General features: G+C 45.9%; 1 protein-coding gene across 1 annotated transcript in view; it reads left to right on the forward strand.

Moving 5' to 3' along the window:
• The window catches only part of LOC126201832 (uncharacterized), an 827,155-nt gene that overhangs the window by 728,752 nt on the left and 77,948 nt on the right, over positions 1–20,455 (forward strand). The window contains exon 5 of the mRNA XM_049936816.1: positions 13,053–13,224. Within this exon, the coding sequence (XP_049792773.1) occupies positions 13,053–13,224 (172 nt within the window). The remainder of the gene's footprint in view (positions 1–13,052; positions 13,225–20,455) is intronic.

A 20,455-nucleotide genomic window follows, 5' to 3' on the forward strand; every position in this document is an offset into this window, starting at 1 on the left:
ATTGGGGCAAGTTTATTTCAGGAACTCGCCGCAGCCGGCCGAAGTGGCCGCGCGGTTCTGGCGCTGCAGTCTGAAGCCGCGAGCCCGCTACGGTCGCAGGTTCGAATCCTGCCTCGGGCATGGATGTGTGTGATGTCCTTAGGTTAGTTAGGTTTAACTAGTTCTAAGTTCTAGGGGACTAATGACCTCAGCAGTTGAGTCCCATAGTGCTCAGAGCCATTTGAACCATTTTTGAACTCGCCGCAAGTACTTGTTACGGAAGTGCAGTTATTCTTAAAAATCAGAGCAGTCTCCACTGATGTTTCATTATTATTAACGAATAAAAATCGTGACGAAACAGAAAAATAAGAAAACAGAAAAACATTATAGGGGTATAAATTGATGTTACCAAGAAACACTACTCTAATAAAAATCAAAGGACTTCACTTACATCAAAAACTTTTAGGATGTCGCATGCAAATTTCGAAGATCTCTGTTCTATTGCATACTCAAGTATTCGATAGCAGCAAACAAAAGAGCGGCACGGTATCTCGCCGAAAGACTGTCTTTTAATTACTCTTCGATTTTTGCAAGCAGTATTCACTACTTTTATCGAAAATGTAATGCACTTATTTTTACGGTAACATTACAAATTTAGCTAAAATTTAAAGACGTCTCTACTGCCGTTCCATTTTGCCTTCTGGTGAAACAAATTGTTAGGTAAACTCATTTCGCAGTTCCATGTCTGATGGTGCCAATTATCTGTGTTTAGAGGCTTCAACGGTACATTTGTTTCGGTGCATCCGTCTTCGTGCTATTCTCCTTGTGACAATGATACTTTCGCACCGGTACTGCACACACACAAAACTGTAAGTCTGAGAAGAACTCTCACTAACAGCAAGTACTTGCATTTTCACCCCACAGCGGAGTGTGTGCTGCTTTCAAACTTCCTTAAAAACCTAGGAATCCTATCTAGCATACAATTTTAATTTGCAGGGAGTCTCATGCAAGATACTGTTTCCACTAACTTGTGAACTTTTTAAATCTGACGAAACTCGCGTACGTAGATGAGGGTGGGGGGAGGAAGGGCGTGATTGCAGATATGGTCGTTCGTAATATTCCACCCAGTTTTGTGACTTTATGGATAATGCACCATACCACAGCAGGAAATTCGAAAGAATGCTTAATATAATTTAAGCAGTACGATGTTAGAGTGGTTGCAAGGTGGGCAAATAAACTGCAATGAATCAGTGAGGAAGGCGAACCGTATTCAACAATAAAGGAAAACAAACCGGCCGTGAAGATGTACGTCGTGGATAAAATCGCTGAGAGCAGATGCCACAAAGTAGTGCGTTTACCGCCGTACAATTGCGATCTAAATCCGATGGAACTGGCATTGGGCGAAAATAAAACACAATTTCGAGGAGAACAATGTCGCTGGTGACATGTCCAAGGAAAGACTACAGAATCTTGTTAATGCTGCTTTCCTTTCAATTGCTGCGCGGGAGTGGCAAGGTTTCTGCAGGAATGTACAGCAGCTGAAACAAGAGTACTGGACACGAGATAGTCATCAATACCATGCCCTCAGTCGATGATGCTGAGCATGATCATCAACTTGAAACAAACACAAGTGCCAGTAATCTTTAGTTAACATTATTTTGACAGTTCTTTCAGGCACAATTAATTACACTTTGTAAACATTGCTGCTGTCTGCGTCTAATAAAGGCAATGTGCAAACAGATTCCAAAAATCAGTTTTTTACTTTTGATTCATGGTGTCGTGAGTCGTACATTCATTTTTCATTGTTTTTGATACATAAATGCAGATAATACATAAGTTACAACGCAAAACTCTGGAGCCCGCATCTCGTGGTCGTGCGGTAGCGTTCTCGCTTCCCACGCCCGGGTTCCCGGGTTCGATTCCCGGCGGGGTCAGGGATTTTCTCTGCCTCGTGATGGCTGGGTGTTGTGTGCTGTCCTTAGGTTAGTTAGGTTTAAGTAGTTCTAAGTTCTAGGGGACTTATGACCACAGCAGTTGAGTCCCATAGTGCTCAGAGCCAGTTGAACCAGCCAAAACTCTGGAGCATGTATATGTCAACAAATTAGGTAATTTCCGATCCGTCACTTAAGCGGGCAATACTTCCTCGAGTGTCTCTTGTGATTTCGTGTTAAGCCAAAGCACTGCTGCCAGCAACAGACGCTGCCTTCTCCTCGCCGCTTCTTTCCCCTCGACAGCCATAATGCGGGGACATGACCGTTCCCGACACCCACCGCGCCAATCCTCAACTTAGCGTGGACAATTTAGAGATGTAGATGCAAAGCTGCTCGCCTCAGACATTTCCTTCTTTTCTGCTCGGACGCTCCGAGAACTACACTAGGTGATCGCAAATATCCGTACACCTGGCTGAAAATGACTTACAAGTTCGTGGCGCCCTCCATCGGTAATGCTGGAATTCAATATGATGTTGGTCCACCCTTAGCCTTGATGACAGCGTCAACTCTCGCAGGCACACGTTCAATCAGGTGCTGGAGGCTGAAAATGACTTACAAGTTCGTGGCGCCCTCCAGCGGTAATGCTGGAATTCAATATGATGCTGGTCCACCCTTAGCCTTGATGACAGCGTCAACTCTCGCAGGCACACGTTCAATCAGGTGCTGGAAGGTTTCTTGGGGAATGGCAGCCCATTCTTCACGGAGTGCTGCACTGAGGAGAGCTATCGATATCGGTCGGTAAGGCCTGACACGAAATCCCAAAGATGTTCTATAGGATTTAGGTCAGGACTCGGTGCAGACCAGTCCATTACAGGGATGTTACTTCGTGTAACCACTCCGCCACAGGCCATGCTCGATCGTGTTGAAAGCTGCAATCGCCATCCCCGAATTGCTCTTCAACAGTGCGAAGCAAGAAGGTGGTTAAAACATCAATGTAGCCTGTGCTGTGATCGTGCCAAGCAAAACAACAAGGAGTGCAAGCCCCCTCCATGAAAAACACCCCCACACCATAACACCACCGCCTCCGAATTTTACTGTTGGCACTACACATACTGGCAGATGACGTTCACAGGCATTCGCCATACCCACACCCTGCCATCAGATCGCCACATTGTGTACCGTGATTAGTCACTCCACACAACGTTTTTCCACTGTTTAATCGTCCAATGTTTACGCTACTGACACCAAGCGAGGCGTCGTTTGGCATTTACTGGCGTGATGCGTGGCTTATGAGCAGCCTCTCGATCATGAAATCCAAGTTTTCTCACATCCCGCCTAACTGTCATAGTACTTGCAGTGGATCCTGATGCAGTTTGGAATTCCTGTGTGATGATCTGGATGGATGTCTGCCTATTACACATTACGACACTCTTCAACTGTCGGTGGTCTCTGTCAGTTAAGAGACGACGTCGTCCAGTACGCTTTTGTGTTGTACGTGTTCCTTCACGTTTCCACTTCACTATCACTTCGGAAACAGTGGACCTAGGGATGTTGAGGAGTGTGGAAATCTCGCGTACAGACGTATGACACAAGTGACAACCAATCACCTGACTAAGTTCGAAGTCCGTGAGTTTCGCGGAGCGCCCCATTCTGCTCTCACACGATGTCTAATGACTACTGAGGTCGCTGATATGGAGTACCTGGCAGAACAATGCACCTAATATAAAAAACCTATGTTTTTGGGGGTGTCCGGATGCTTTTGATCACATAATGTACCGTACCATTGTTTCTCGTCGTGTTGCACGGAACAAACTTAGCAGATATTTCGTGAGGTTCTCTACAAGAAACGAGCCAGTACTTCCAACGTGTTCAGTGTGTTTCAGTGTTAACAATAATAAGGCAACTTTACATTGTCGGTCAAGGCGTAGTACGGGAACAGCGCATGCAGTGAATCACTGTCAGTGCCACAGCTACAGAAGCTAGTCAAGCTCCAACTTCGTGCGACATTTGTTACGCAACACACGGAGCTCGACACAAAGGAACCTACAAAAGACTACATTTTTCAGACATCTGCGGCTTTTCATAAAATCTAGACGAGTTTTTAATCATCATCGTTTATATCTAAGGAGTTTTGGCAACGTGCTGGAATTTAAGCAATTTTTGGTTTACACAAGGTGATTCAGAAAAACGTTTACACACTGACGTAGCACATCCAGCATACAGCAAGGATCAGTAATCACATAGGTATCAGGTGTCGCAAAGGCGAGCCTGGACTACTGAATGGTGTTGCTGTTATTTAGCCACGTACTACAAACAGGAACATTATTCGGCGTGTCCGGCAGAACCTCTCGCAGGAATACGAGATAAGTGTGACCATTAAGTCGATCTGGGAGAATGTGCGGCCTAAGTAAATTGTCTCCGACCATGCTGTGATTACCGATCCTTGTTGTATGCCCGATGTGCCATTTCTGTTTGTAAACGTTTTTTTGAATCACTCTGTATAAGGACAAACAGTAACAGTCTATACTACATTTAATTTTTTTCAATTGGTGGTGACCAATTTTGGTTAAGCTAACCTGTCTGTTTACAATTAATTTACCCGTAACACATGAGGAGCCAGTGTTCGGAATCGCTGTGAACCACCAACAGGTAATGTTTGTTGCCAGTTTTAACGGCTATCTGTACATGTGCTCTATGATTTGATGTAGCTGGGTTACGCATTAAGCAAAAAACTCAAAAATATAGCTTTCATAACACATTTCTTTCAACTTCAATTACGCCAGTCAACAATAAAAAAATAGAAGGCATGAAAATAATCTAATAAATCAGTTAAGGTGACCCGATATAAGGTTTGCTAACAAAGCAGTAATATAATTGTCATTCAAATCGCATAAGCGAATTTTAAAGTTTACTTCTTATTACGCCACTTTTAACCGTCTTAGGCTAATAAATTGAATTTTTGCTGATTATTTTTATTTCCATCCGGCAAGATTTATTGTTATTCTGACTCTTTTTCCCATTCCCGATTCCTAATTTTTAGCGTTAACGTAACATTATTAGTATGCAAACAGAAATAAATGTTTCCTAATTCATTATATACGCTTGATTTAATTATTCAAGGATATAATTTCAGGTCACCAATTCAAAAAGATGGCGTCATAATCAAATTATTGATAAAAAGATGTTCTTTGCGTACACTGATCAGCCAGAACATTATGACCACCGACCTACTATGGATATAAACCCGTCCACAAGATAGCAGCGCCACCTGGTGAGGAATCACTACTAATCAGACACACGCACGGGGCATGTATAATCAGTGATCGCGCTGACCGTGTGTAGAATGGGGAAGGCAAGCACCCTATCTGGTTTGACCGAGGTCAGATTGTGATGGCCCAGAGGCTCAGCACGAGCATTTAGGAAACTGCACGACTTGTCGGCCGTTTGGGGAGTGCTGTGGTGAGTGTCTTCAACACGTGGCGAAACCAAGGCGAACCCACGTCCAGACGTCGTGGGGTTGGGCGGCCACGCCTCATAATACACTCCTGGAAATGGAAAAAAGAACACATTGACACCGGTGTGTCAGACCCACCATACTTGCTCCGGACACTGCGAGAGGGCTGTACAAGCAATGATCACACGCACGGCACAGCGGACACACCAGGAACCGCGGTGTTGGCCGTCGAATGGCGCTAGCTGCGCAGCATTTGTGCACCGCCGCCGTCAGTGTCAGCCAGTTTGCCGTGGCATACGGAGCTCCATCGCAGTCTTTAACACTGGTAGCATGCCGCGACAGCGTGGACGTGAACCGTATGTGCAGTTGACGGACTTTGAGCGAGGGCGTATAGTGGGCATGCGGGAGGCCGGGTGGACGTACCGCCGAATTGCTCAACACGTGGGGCGTGAGGTCTCCACAGTACATCGATGTTGTCGCCAGTGGTCGGCGGAAGGTGCACGTGCCCGTCGACCTGGGACCGGACCGCAGCGACGCACGGATGCACGCCAAGACCGTAGGATCCTACGCAGTGCCGTAGGGGACCGCACCGCCACTTCCCAGCAAATTAGGGACACTGTTGCTCCTGGGGTATCGGCGAGGACCATTCGCAGCCGTCTCCATGAAGCTGGGCTACGGTCCCGCACACCGTTAGGCCGTCTTCCGCTCACGCCCCAACATCGTGCAGCCCGCCTCCAGTGGTGTCGCGACAGGCGTGAATGGAGGGACGAATGGAGACGTGTCGTCTTCAGCGATGAGAGTCGCTTCTGCCTTGGTGCCAATGATGGTCGTATGCGTGTTTGGCGCCGTGCAGGTGAGCGCCACAATCAGGACTGCATACGACCGAGGCACACAGGGCCAACACCCGGCATCATGGTGTGGGGAGCGATCTCCTACACTGGCCGTACACCACTGGTTATCGTCGAGGGGACACTGAATAGTGCACGGTACATCCAAACCGTCATCGAACCCATCGTTCTACCATTCCTAGACCGGCAAGGGAACTTGCTGTTCCAACAGGACAATGCACGTCCGCATGTATCCCGTGCCACCCAACGTGCTCTAGAAGGTGTAAGTCAACTACCCTGGCCAGCAAGATCTCCGGATCTGTCCCCCATTGAGCATGTTTGGGACTGGATGAAGCGTCGTCTCACGCGGTCTGCACGTCCAGCACGAACGCTGGTCCAACTGAGGCGCCAGGTGGAAATGGCATGGGAAGCCGTTCCACAGGACTACATCCAGCATCTCTACGATCGTCTCCATGGGAGAAAATAGCAGCCTGCATTGCTGCGAAAGGTGGATATACACTGTACTAGTGCCGACATTGTGCATGCTCTGTTGCCTGTGTCTATGTGCCTGTGGTTCTGTCAGTGTGATCATGTGATGTATCTGACCCCAGGAATGTGTCAATAAAGTTTCCCCTTCCTGGGACAATGAATTCACGGTGTTCTTATTTCAATTTCCAGGAGTGTATTACTGGAATGGGCACGTGACCATCGCCACTGAACGGTGTCGCAGTGCGTTGCTTGGTCTGATGAATCCCGATATGTTCTTCATCATGCCGATGGGAGGTCGCGAACCCGTCGTCTTCTAGGGGAACAGCTACTTGAAAGCTGTACTGCGGGACCGAGACAAGCTGGCGATGGTTTCTTTACGCTCTGAGGAACATTTACGTGGGCATCCATGGGTCCACTAGACCCCGTGCAAGGCACCATGACGACCAAGAAGTACTGTGCACTGGTTGCAGGCCTTGTACACCCCTTCACGACGATCATGTTTCCCGACGGCAGTGGCATTTTTCAAGGCCACGAGTGTAATGTAGTGGTTCGAGGAACACAGTGGCGAGTTCCAATTGATGTGTGAGGCCCCAACTCCCCAGATCTGAACCCGATCGAACACATCTGGGATGTGATTGAACATGGCGTCATGCTAAAGGTAGACATGCTGCTTATTAGGTAGGGGTCATAATGTGCAGGCTGATCAGTGTATATTAATGAAACATACTTAATACAAACTAAGACTAATTTACGTACAAAAATATACTGAGTGGATAACTGTCGGTTGAGGCAGTTAAAAGCATAGGTGCGAAATTGACAAAATCACAATTTTCAGAGAATAAGCTTCAAAATGGTTCAATGGCTCTGAGCACTATGGGACTTAACTGTTGAGGTCATCAGTCCCCTAGAACTTAGAACTACTTAAACCTAACTAACCTAAGGACATCACACACATCCATGCCAAAGGCAGGATTCGAACCTGCGACCGCAGCGGTCGCGCGGTTCCAGACTGCAGCACCTAGAACCGCTCGGCCAACCCGGCCGGCAATAAGCTTCAAAATTTGTATCAGATTTAATGTTCCCAGAATGAATTTTCACTCTGCAACGGAGTGTGCGCTGATATGAAACTTCCTGGCAGATTAAAATTGTGTGCCGGGCAGAGACTCGAACTCGGGACATTTACCTTTCGCGGCCAAGTGCTCTACAAACTGAGCTACCCAAGCACGACACACGCCCCGTCCTCACAGCTTTACTTCCGCCATTACCTCGCCTCCTACCTTCCAAACTTTACAGAAGCTCTCCTGCGAACCTTGCAGAACTAGCACTCCTGAAAGAAAGGATATTGCTGAGACATGGCTTAGCCACAGCTATACATCTCACAAATTCGCCCTAGTGCGTGTCATGCAACCTTCTTGACACTGAAGAACACCGATTCGTGTGTGAAAGAGTAAGGGACATATGGCATATAGTAAAGCAGAAATTAGCGACCGTTAACAGGACATCTCCACATATTTTCACCGCCGCAGATTTTCTGACTCCAGACGCAGTGCCATATCCTAATACGAAAAGAAATGCTGTTAACTGGCTAAAAGGGCACACGCTGCACTATATCTTGAAGGCAGAAAATAAAAGCAAAGAAGATTTCTGGGTGTATCTGACTCAGCACCATCAACTCATGCGGAAAAAAAAAAAAAAAAAAATACCGCTGGCTTCCTAAATAGAATCATGGAATAAAATTATACAGAGAACGATAATAGATTAAGATTGGTACGAAATTCAGAGATGTCAGCCTTGCACGATTACAGATAACTGGAACCGGAATGTCTTCGATCCTTTCACGAGACAGTACAGAAACGAAATCAAGTCCGTGGCAAGACACACCGGACTACATCCTCATGAAGAAATAAGACACAAAATTTTATGTATTTTATTTTTTTAATTATATTATGCCATGCGCAGTGAAGTTTTTAAATTCTAAACAAAGTTTTTAAAGGGGATACAAGATTTTATGTTTTCTTTATGAAGATGAGAGACTTCACATTTCAGTTTATTTTAACATACTTCTCTTTCCATTAGCAAGAGGAAGATTCATTTCCTTTAATTAATATTAAGAAGAAATATTTATTCTCGTTTATGTTAGCAAAGGTAATTTAGGCATCCAGCTTAACGAAAAAAATTAGGAAACCGACAAGAAAAAGCCGGCCGCGGTGGACGAGCGGTTCTGGGCGCTTCAGTCCGGAACCGCGCGACTGCTGCGGTCGCAGGTTCGAATCCTGCCTCGGGCATGGATGTGTGTGATGTCCTTAGGTTAGTTAGGTTTAAGTAGTTCTAAGTTCTAGGGGACTGATGACCTCAGATGTTAAGTCCCATAGTGCTCAGAGACATTTGAACCATTTTTGACAAGAAAAAAGTGGCCGAGCACTCGCAAAAAGTAATAAAAATAAGGATTTGGCATCAAAGCATAAAAAGTACATCAAATAAAAAAGTAAAAAAAAGTTGGTAGAAGAATTACTCTTAATAATACTAACAATAATAAAAACGACAAAAGCATAGAAGTTGGCGAAGAAGGCAAAACAAAAAACAAAAAACAAAAAAAAGTTGGTAGTGCACTTGCCCGCGAAAGGCAAAGGTCCCGAGTTCGAGTCCCGGTCCGGCACACAGTTTTAATCTGCCAGGAAGTTTCATATCAGCGCACACTCCTCTGCAGAGTGAAAATCTCATTCTGGAAACATCCCCCAGGCTGTGGCTAAGCCATGTCTCCGCAATATCCTTTCTTTCAGGCGTGCTAGTTCTGCAAGGTTCGCAGGAGAGCTTCTGTAAAGTTTGGAAGGTAGGAGGCGAGGTACTGGCGGAAGTAAAGCTGTGAGGACGGCGCGTGAGTCGTGCTTGGGTAGCTCATTTGGTCGCCGGCACGGTGGCTCAGCGTGTTCGGTCAGAGGCTTAGCAGCCCTCTGTAATAAAAAAACTGAGCACATCGATCAACAACGAACTTAAACGAATGTCTTACGACGTCCGCCCCGAGCAGATGCAACGATCATAAGCGAACAAAATGAGATTTAAAAAAAAAAAAAAATAAAGGTTGGTAGAACACTTGCCCGCGAAAGGCAAAGGTCCCGAGTTCGAGTCTCGGTCCGGCACACAGTTTTAATCTGCCAGGAAGTTTCAAATTTAATGTTTATTTGTTATATTATGTACATTAAATGATATATGCAATGATTAGCAATGAAACCGCACATGATATATTAGTAAATAAAATTCAGAATGTTGCACTCAGTACTGTTTTTAACAATAATTTGTTGACACGTACGCCCGTTTGCCGCCAAGATATCACTTTTATCTCTTTGACTCTAATTAATGTCAAGTTTGGAATAACCCACAACGATCTAACACAATATATTGTAGCATTTTCACTTGTTATATTAACCCATAAACATAATTTTTTTATTGAACCTGATCCCATTGGAGCCTTCAGGCCCTCTCTTATATTGGACCAGGTTTCACACATACAGTATCTAAACCATAGTTACTAACAAATAACAGTTTTAATATGACAACTAGTATTAAAATTGTCTGAGTGTCTGAAGTGGCAATATGAGTAAATTACACTGACTGTGAACTAACGAAATTAATACTGATGTTACCTGTGCTACTACAGATGCAGACACCGACAGTCATGATAATACTAATACTAATAGTAATTCTAATAATAATAATAATAGTCCTAAAGACAATTATTGTGACATTAGTAACAGTAATGATAACGATAAGACATAAGGAAAATTTATAAGTCTATAAAATATATGTTTTCTGATATAGCGAGTTCTGGGAAAAGGAAATTTAAGAAGACTACACCGGCTAAGAATATGGGAAAATGTGGAAGATAATGTTGAAAAGAGAGATCACCAAGAGTAACGAGTGCGTACAGGGACAATGGTAATCTTATTGTTGGTGTGGTATATCTGTCATTACCTGTTTTCTCAACCTGAGATGGAGCTCGAGAAAGTGGCTGAACGATGGAGTTTTTGTCACTGGATTATAGTGCGAGTTGTTCACGAGATATCGTATTCTAAAAAATTACCACACCGACACTTGTACAGTACCTGTGGTAACACATGTTGAAGTGCATATACCAGTCATATGCATTCTGGCCAACAACGAGACAACAACTGACGATCACAGGTCGTGTTCACAATGACTACCGGCAGCGGCGATACACGCTTCCATTCTGGTATGGAACAATTGCTTCACACGTGCTAGCATTTCAGTGGAGATGTCCGAGCAGGTTGCTGTAATACGTCGTTGCGTATCATCGGGTGTAGCTGATACGTCTTTGTAGGCAGCGTCTTTCAGCTTTTCCCACAGAGAAAAGTCTACAGGCGTCAGATTCGGGGAGCAAGCCAGCCAAGGTACAGGTCCTCTGCGTCCAATCCAACGATATGGAAACAATTCGTGAAGACATGATGTTGTACTTCGTGGACTATAGCCTGAACAGCCATTATGTTGGTACCAGAGGTTCCTCCTAGTCTGCAGAGGAACGTCTTCTAGCTTCCGTGGAAGATGTTCTGTTTGGAGGCTGCGATACTTAGGCGCATTCCGTGTTCCGTCTATGAAAAACGGGCCTAAGGGCTCCTGGTTCACTATTCCACACCACACGTTCACACTCCATGGACGCTGACGTTCCCCATGACGAAACCAACGGGACTGTCAACAGACCAATAGTGTATGTTTCGACGGTTTATCTGGCCACGATTGGTCAATATGGTTTCATCAATGAACAAAATACATGATACATATGGAGTATTCTGTTTTAATGTCCACGTACAGAAATTAACACTAATCTCATAATCATTTCCATGCAGGTCTTGGTGGAGAGAAATGTTATAGGGATGGAACCTATGACGATGGAGAATGAGTAAGACACTTGACTCACTCATGCCACTTTATTGTGCGATTGCGCGGTAACTAAGGCAGGGATCTACTGCAACAGCAGCAAGAACATCAACTTCCCCCTCTTCCGTCATTACTTGTTTCATTCTGTTACGTTGTCTAGGTGGTACACTACCACTTTCATGTAACTGGTTGAAGAGGTTGATGAATAATTGCCGAGATGGTTGACGTCTGTTGGGATATCTTGCCGCATAAACTGTACTAGAACGAACTGCATTCTTCCTACATTCTGCACACACCACGAACAAGTCGGCTTTTTCTGCAGTGTTAAAGCCTCATCGTCCACTTACAACCTACTTCTGGACTGTCACACACTAACTGACAAGCAAGCATCAGTGCACTCAAGGATCACACAAGCACATTGTAAGCAAAAATTACAACATCATAGCTAGCAGCTACGTTGGCTGAATGGCACATACAAGTGTCGGTGTGAAAAATTTTTGAAACGTATCTCGTGAATGTCTCTCACTATAATCCTGCAGCAAACAACACTGGCATTCTAATTTACGCAACTTTTAGTCTGTTAATGTCAATAGACATTTTCCATTTAAAATTTGCACAAAAGTTACACTTGCCAAATATTATTACAATCTGTTTATTGGCTAACAATACGAGATCCTAACAACCAATCCATTCTGTGGAAACCGAAGGTTAACCGCACTTTCCATTTCCGCAATATTTGCGGTGCATGAGTTAGGTGATTCACGCTGTAACGTTAGAAAAAGCAATTTCCTGAAAAGTAAACGTATTTGTTTTTTTTTTAAGCTAAACAAAAATACATCAAATATCGCTTCAGTACTCCGTCGAACTTATATGAAACATGTTTCTGTTATTCATAAACAACTTCCGCATTGATCAATAATAAGAGGAAACTCTTGGCTTTGATCGCGATGAAAAACGTTCTGTTGAGTAGAACATAACAACAATTGTACATATATTTTTTATGCTTGTGCGTGTAAACTGCACTTGCATCAAAAGTAATTGCTTTGGCTGCATAGAAGCGCAGAAGTTACAAGATAAACGAAGTTTTATTGGTTACAAAATGCAGTTTATACTCTGTAAGGATGTAAAATACACAATGGACTAGCAATGAAAGATGTGTGATTCTAATTATCTGCAGAGCAACCAACCAAACAAACAAACAAATAAAGAGAAGTCGTCGGCTCCCAGTTCCTCTCTGACACATTCATTTATGATTCTTTCCCTACCAATGCTACCAATACTATCGGCAGTCCTGCCATTTACTACGTTATTTATGTAGTGTGCCAAAATTACCGAATCACAGTGTCGGTAGAGCGCAACTAGTAGCAACGTGACGTTATCCCCCCCTTTAGTGTTGTAGTGTTAAGATTCTGCATATCATTTAAGCGGGACTCCGTCCCTCTTGCTGACGCGCATGTCACTAGGTATGTGTCCGGTGTGCAGGTACGAGCTACGAGCCGCCGCTGACGAACGTGTTCACGATGCAGTGGTTCCTGACGCTCTTCTCCAACTGCCTGCCGCAGCCGGCCGTGCTGCGCGTCTGGGACCTCATCTTCCTCGAGGGCAACGAGGTGCTCCTGCGGACGGCGCTCGCCATCTGGGACGGACTCGCCGAGTAAGCCACTGGCACTACCACAACAAGCCGCTCACTTCCTACACACACACACACACACACACACACACCTTAGCACCTAAGGACGTCGCCTTTTACTATCAAGTTCTTACAAACCCGCACAAAGTACAGAGTGGTTATAATCAAAGTGCAGCTACACACAGAGGTCCAGTGTGGACTGTAATTATCGAATGCCAGCGAAACTCGGTAAACATTCTAATGCATTAATCCGCAACCGATTTACTCTGGAAAAAAAATAGTTCCAATTTTGGCCACCAGGTGCAAATCTGGCGTTTGAATGCAAGAAGGACGCACAGAAGAAATATTTCCATCTGTAATTTACTAGGAACAGGACGTGGGCAGAAAATGTCAAACACGTGAGAAAGGCATTGTTGTGTCCTGACCATACAGCCTAGACACAATGAGGTAGCTAGGTGCACGCTAAACTAACGCAGACGGGCTTGAAGTTCTGGAACATGAGACTTATTAATGAATAAGAAGAAAAGTACGTAGATGTTACTTAACTTTTATTCTCTTGTTGGAATACATCTCTTGAATAGTAGTAAGCTATAAGCACTGATACAAATGGCGCCTTGCTAGGTAGTAGCTATGGACTAAGCTGAAGGCTATTCTATCTGTCTCTCGGCAAATGAGAGGAAAGCTTCGTACGTCTGGTCGCAAGCTATGTCGTCCGTACAACTGGGGCGAGGTCATGTCCGTGTCTTGTGACCTGCCATGTGGTGGCGCTAGGTTAGCGATTACACAGTGGCGACACGCGGGTCCAACATGTACTACAGGACCGCGGCCGATTTAAGTTACCACCTAGCAAGTGTGGTGTCTAGCGGTGACACCACATTCCTCCCCCGCAAATCGGCGAACGGTCGTGAGATAAGGCTTCCGCCCGCCGTGGGGAGGACCCCATGTTGACGTATGCGATGAGGTGGGGAGCCTAACAACAGGCGAGGCCGTGCCACCCGCACCCGGCCATTCGGTCCGAGGGGAGCTAGGAAACGCCTGCAAACCTAGTCCAGGGTGCACGTCAACATGCGGTGTATGCGCACGTAATGATACAAGAAGGGTCGACCTCCATTGCGTCGGGGAAGCCGACGCGCGACGACGACATCTGGTCCGGAGCGGGCAAGAGGTCCATGGCGGAGGACGGCTGGGCACGGGAAGCGAGCGGCGGCGCGCGACCCAGGGAGGCGCGTGGCGGCTGCAGCGAAGCGTCCGCTGCGGGCGGCGCCGGCGGCGGCGGCTGCGGCGGCGGCGCGACGCCATGAGGCAAAATGGAAGGCAGCGTCGGTAACACCTGGGGATGAGGCGAGCCAGTAGATGGGGCCCCAGGGCGCTGACCTGACGGCTCCGTCGCTGAAAGCAGACGGGGAGCGGCAGAACCCAGGCGACGACAGAGGCGCAGCTGATTGAGATGCCGTCGCACCTCACCAGAGGCCCCCAAAACCAAATACATCGCGCGGCCGAGGCAGCGAAGAATGCGCCCTGCGAGCCAACGCCGTGAACCGCGATAGTTGCGATAATAGACAACGTCGCCAGGAGCAAAAACCGGAGTCTGCCGCTGCACAGGAACCCGATGCGGCGGATGCAGCAAAGACATCAGGGTGCGATGAGATCGACCATGGAGCAATTCAGCCGGCGAGCGGCCATCGCGGGGCTGAGAGCGATACGAAGACAAAAAGAGCAACAAAGCGTCCTCCCGAGAATGCGACTCTTTCAATTTCAACATCTGGGACTTGAAAGTCCGGACCAATCGTTCAGCGGCACCGTTTGACTGAGGCGAAAACGGCGCGGAAGTCAGATGTTGAATACCATTGGCCTTGCAGAATGACTGAAATTCTGCGGACATGAATTGTGGGCCATTGTCGGAAACAATAGTCTGCGGAAGACCTTCAATGCAAAAGATAGCAGACAAGGCTTGGATTGTGGCAGAAGACGTCGTGGAAGACATCCGGACAACAAAAGGAAAATTACTGAAAGCATCGACCACAACCAACCATCGAGCATTCCAGAATGGACCAGCAAAATCGATATGCAAGCGTTGCCAAGGGGAAGTGGCTTTCGGCCATGCAAAGAATTTACGCGGCGGTGCGGATTGTTGTTCGGCACACGCCACGCAAGAGGAGCACATATGTGTAATCACAGCATCGATTCCGAACCAAGTACAGTGCTGACGAGCAAGTTGTTTCGTACGCACTATACCCCAATGTCCTTGGTGAAGAAGCTGTAAGACAGAGGACTGTAACGAACGTGGGACTACGACTCGGGATTGATCATTATCAGAACGCAACAACAAAACACCACGTCGTACAAAAAGTCTCTCCTTGTGAGCAAAAAAACGGCGAACCAAAGGATCTTCGATCCGTGACTTTGACAAGGGCCATTGCGTAGCAACAAAACGCAAAACAGTAGCAAGGACAGGGTCAGCAGCTGTGGCTGTAGCTACACGACGAAAATCAATCGGAAACGATTCGACCACGTCATCGGCTTCCGAATCAATAAACATGCAAGCAAGTTCGGAAGAATCGAATGCTTTATCCTCAGCAACAGGCAAACGGGACAACGCATCAGCGTTTCCGTGCTTAGCAGTGGACCGATACAAGATATCGTAGCGGTACTGCGAGAGAAAAAGTGACCAGCGAATGAATTTCTGCGCTGTACGTGGAGGGACAGGCTTGTTCGGATGAAAAAGCGATGTCAAAGGTTTGTGGTCCGTGATGATTATAAAGTGACGACCATACAAGAAGTCATGGAACTTGGTAACACCAAACACGAGAGCTAAAGCTTCTTTCTCTATTTGTGAATAATTTCTTTGCGCAGATGAGAGCAATTTTGACGCAAAGGCAATAGGGCGATCACGCGAGCCATCCTTGTGCGCAAGCACAGCACCGATCCCGAAATCCGATGCATCTACCATCAACAAAAGGGGTTTCTGGGGATCGAAAGGCGTAAGGCAAGTATTTGAAAGTAACGCTGATTTCAACTGGCGAAAGGCGCGTTCGCATTCCGTCGTCCAGACGAACGGAACACCTTTACGGCGTAAGCGATGAAGCGGAGCTGAAATGGAAGAAGCATTGCGCACAAACTTTGCATAATAATGAATTTTACCCAGCACACTCTGTAGCTGTTTTAAATTCTGCGGAGCAGGTAAATCCTGTATAGCACAGAGGTGCTCTGGACTCGGATGTATACCTTGGGCATTTATGACATGCCCCAGGTAGGGTAAGTCCCGAGCAAAAAACACACATTTGTCCTTCCTCAAGCGAAGACCATTTTGACGCAAGACCTGAAATAATGTTCGGAGATTTTGCAAATGTTCGGCTTCTGTCTTTCCTGAGATCACAATATCGTCCAGATAGTTCGCAGCAGTAGGGACCGACGCACAAATAGTTTGTAAATATTGCTGAAACAAAGCAGGGGCGGATGCACACCCGAATGGCAGTCTTTTGAAGCGATACAAGCCAAGATGCGTGTTTACCACTAATACGCGCTGGGATTCTTCGTCCACAGGTAGTTGCAAGTACGCATCTGCGAGGTCCAATTTTGAAAAATATTGTCCCGGGCACAGTTTGTCAAAAAGATCTTCCGGGCGGGGCAAAGGAAAAGTAGCAGTCACAAGTTGTGGATTCACAGTTGCCTTGAAGTCCACACAAAGTCTCAATTTTCCGGAAGGTTTTGGCAAAATTACTAAGGGTGAGGCCCAGAGAGAAGCCTGCACACGTTCAATTACACCTTGAGATTCTAAATCGTGTAATGTTCTTGCGACCTCATCACGCAATGCGTGGGGAACATTGCGCGCTCTGAAAAATTTCGGTTGTGCGTTTTCTTTCAGTTCCAAATGCGCTTCATAGTCCTTAGCGCAACCAAGGCCCGGTGCAAAAATGTCTGCAAATTCTTCACAAAGACTAGAAACACTGGCGGAAGGCACAGTCTGATTCACTGATAGGACCTGATTTACTATAGACATATTAAACAATTGAAACAAATCTAAACCAAACAAGTTCACAGCACTAGAAGAACGAAGAACGTAAAATGACACAAGTTTTGTTTGTCCCTTGTATGTTGCAATAAGGCTGCACTGTCCTAACACAGGGATCTGCTGTCCTGAGTAACTATGTAACTTAACATTTGCGGCACGCAATGGCGGTTTGCCCAGTTGTTTGTACGTGTCGTGAGTAATCAATGAAACTGCAGCTCCGGTATCGAGCTGGAATGGGATCACTTTGCCGTCAAAGTCTAAGTCCACAAAAAGTTTATTGTCCTGCTGACGACAAGAGCGACTGTCACGTGCAATTTGAACTGATACAGGTACAGAAGCACTTGCGACTTTACGGGAATTCCGGCGACGTCGACGCACACTTTTGGTGGGACGAACACAGTCACTGTTAGCTAAAGTGTCACTGGACGGGTGGGAATGAACTACATGAATGTCCATGGGTGAAGGTCCACGAGCCTGATTGTCCTGGGTTCGATTCCGGCGCGAAGCAAAAGGCCTGGAATGATTGTGATTGTCTGATCTAAGCTTTTTCTGGCAAACACTTTGAACATGTCCCTTCTTGTGACAGTAAAAGCAAATAGCTTGGCGTGATGGGCAATTTTCACGCGAATGTCTAGTTGCACACCGCGGGCATGATTTCACTGCAGTTGCTTGCTTACGCGGCGCACGTGTTTGCAAGGTAGGCTGCCGCTGCTGTGCGGACGGGCGCGAGGGCCGTTTAGCGTCCCGTGCAGCGGGCCCGGCGGGCCCGTTAATGTGACACACTGCTGGCGAAGTTTCAAATGATGCCTGAGCAAAGTCAAGTGTGTCTTGCCTATCCAATATGTCGATCACTTGTTGAAGGGAGGGATTTACTAGTTTCAAAATCTGTTCCCGTATGCGAACATCAGAAACGTTCTGTGCTATTGCATCACGCACCATAGTGTCTGAATATGGGAGGCCACATTCACAGGCAAACGCACAGTCTCTAGTAAGTCCTTGCAAAGTTGCTACCCACTCCCTATTAGTCTGACCGGCCGTACGTTTTGTACGAAAGAACGTATACCGTTTTGCAACTACATTTACCGTTTCTTTGAAATAGGCATCTAAAGCAGACAAAATTTCTTCGTAGGACAGAGTTGCTACGTCGCGTCGGGGAAACAATTTCACTATCACACGGTAGGTAGACACACCGACACAAGAAAGCAAAAACGGCTGCCGCTCTTTACCTTGAATTCTGTATGCTTCGAGATGAAAGTTGAACTGGCTGGCCCACTCAGTCCAGGTTTCGCACTCGGCCTCAAAGGGCCTAAATGGCGGTGCGACAGCGTTGTGTGACTGCGGTAGCGATGAAGCGGCGGCTGCCGCATCGGTTTGCAGCGCACGTTGACCCTGGACGAGCTGTCCTAGGGCTTCCAATAACGCCTGCGTCTGCTGATCCTGCAAGCGAAAAAATTCGGACAGTACATCTGGAGAATGTGGCGAAGCCATGACACAAACGAATTAATACAAACTCTTTTACTCGTCGCCAATTAATGTTGTGTCTAGACCATACAGCCTAGACACAATGAGGTAGCTAGGTGCACGCTAAACTAACGCAGACGGGCTTGAAGTTCTGGAACATGAGACTTATTAATGAATAAGAAGAAAAGTACGTAGATGTTACTTAACTTTTATTCTCTTGTTGGAATACATCTCTTGAATAGTAGTAAGCTATAAGCACTGATACAAATGGCGCCTTGCTAGGTAGTAGCTATGGACTAAGCTGAAGGCTATTCTATCTGTCTCTCGGCAAATGAGAGGAAAGCTTCGTACGTCTGGTCGCAAGCTATGTCGTCCGTACAACTGGGGCGAGGTCATGTCCGTGTCTTGTGACCTGCCATGTGGTGGCGCTAGGTTAGCGATTACACAGTGGCGACACGCGGGTCCAACATGTACTACAGGACCGCGGCCGATTTAAGTTACCACCTAGCAAGTGTGGTGTCTAGCGGTGACACCACAGGCATAATGTTGACTTTATTATTTAATGCCTCTTAAACTGTTTGTTCAATACGAGCGCCGGACATGTCGGCTGTACAGCGCAAGATTTGCACCAGGTGGCCAAAATTGGAACTAATCTTTTCCAGCGTAAATCGCTTCCGCCTTAAAGCATTTACGTATATTCCAGGTTTCGCTAATAGATGGTGCTACTGAGATGTGACATTATCAATGTTTTAAAATCTGAGGGATGTTATCATAATCTTCAGCTTCTTCTGCTGGAATAGTTCGATGAGTCTCATGCCATTTTTGTCTGTATATTTGTGAGCAGATAACTTTCCCACAGTTATCTGGTGACTTCGTTCTCTGCCGATTTGTGCGCTGAAATCACCTAGCAAAAATTTTATGTCGCTTTTAGGGATCTTGGTCATCACTCGCTCTAATGTCCCTGTCGCTATATATATGGTAGTGGGACGGCTACATACCGTACCGTACTTAATATTATTGGCATATGCTGCCGACCTCCGAAAGGGCTTAATTTCTGTCGGAACGGCCTTCCTCCAACTCCCAGGGTTTTTTTTTTTTTATTTGAATTCACTGGAACAATTACTAGAATAGTACATGTGCGTTAAATCGCAACGTAAATATAATGTGCGGCGTGAGGCGAGGCATTATGTAACTGGAATAACATATTAGTTAATGAAATATTTCAGTCAAAAATACGTATTTCCAGAAGAATAATGGTTAGCTTTTCTAAAATATAGGAATACATATGTAGACCAAAAACCTCCGCTTCCCCAAGCAGCTACAATGCAACTGTTCGAGCAATTGTTTTAGTTGTCCTGTGTTTCAACGTTGAGGTTGGTAGCAGCTGAAAACATGACGTCATACTCACGAAAACTGCCGACTTCTGCCGATATGTAACGAGTAGGACTAGTGAGCATAGTGCCACTGTTACGGTTACAGCGGTAGCACATATTGTTTATGATAAATCGTGCAGTTTTTATTGTTTTGATTGTAAGAAATTATGTTTTAAAAACCTGATTCCAGAACATTATTTTGTAAAAGAATGGATTCTCATTATAAGTTTTAACTCAAGGGGGAGGGCGGTTGCATGGCTGAATAGGTGCGTTCGGACACCTAAAATTTCATAAATTAAGCACTGCTTCCGATATATTCATTATAAATTGCAGAAGGTAATGTTGTTTCAACTATTGCATCCGTATACTACATAAATACTGACACAGTCTCATTCTCGTGAAACGGAAC

This window comes from Schistocerca nitens, chromosome 1, assembly GCF_023898315.1.
Source record: "Schistocerca nitens isolate TAMUIC-IGC-003100 chromosome 1, iqSchNite1.1, whole genome shotgun sequence".
NCBI lineage: Eukaryota > Metazoa > Arthropoda > Insecta > Orthoptera > Acrididae > Schistocerca > Schistocerca nitens.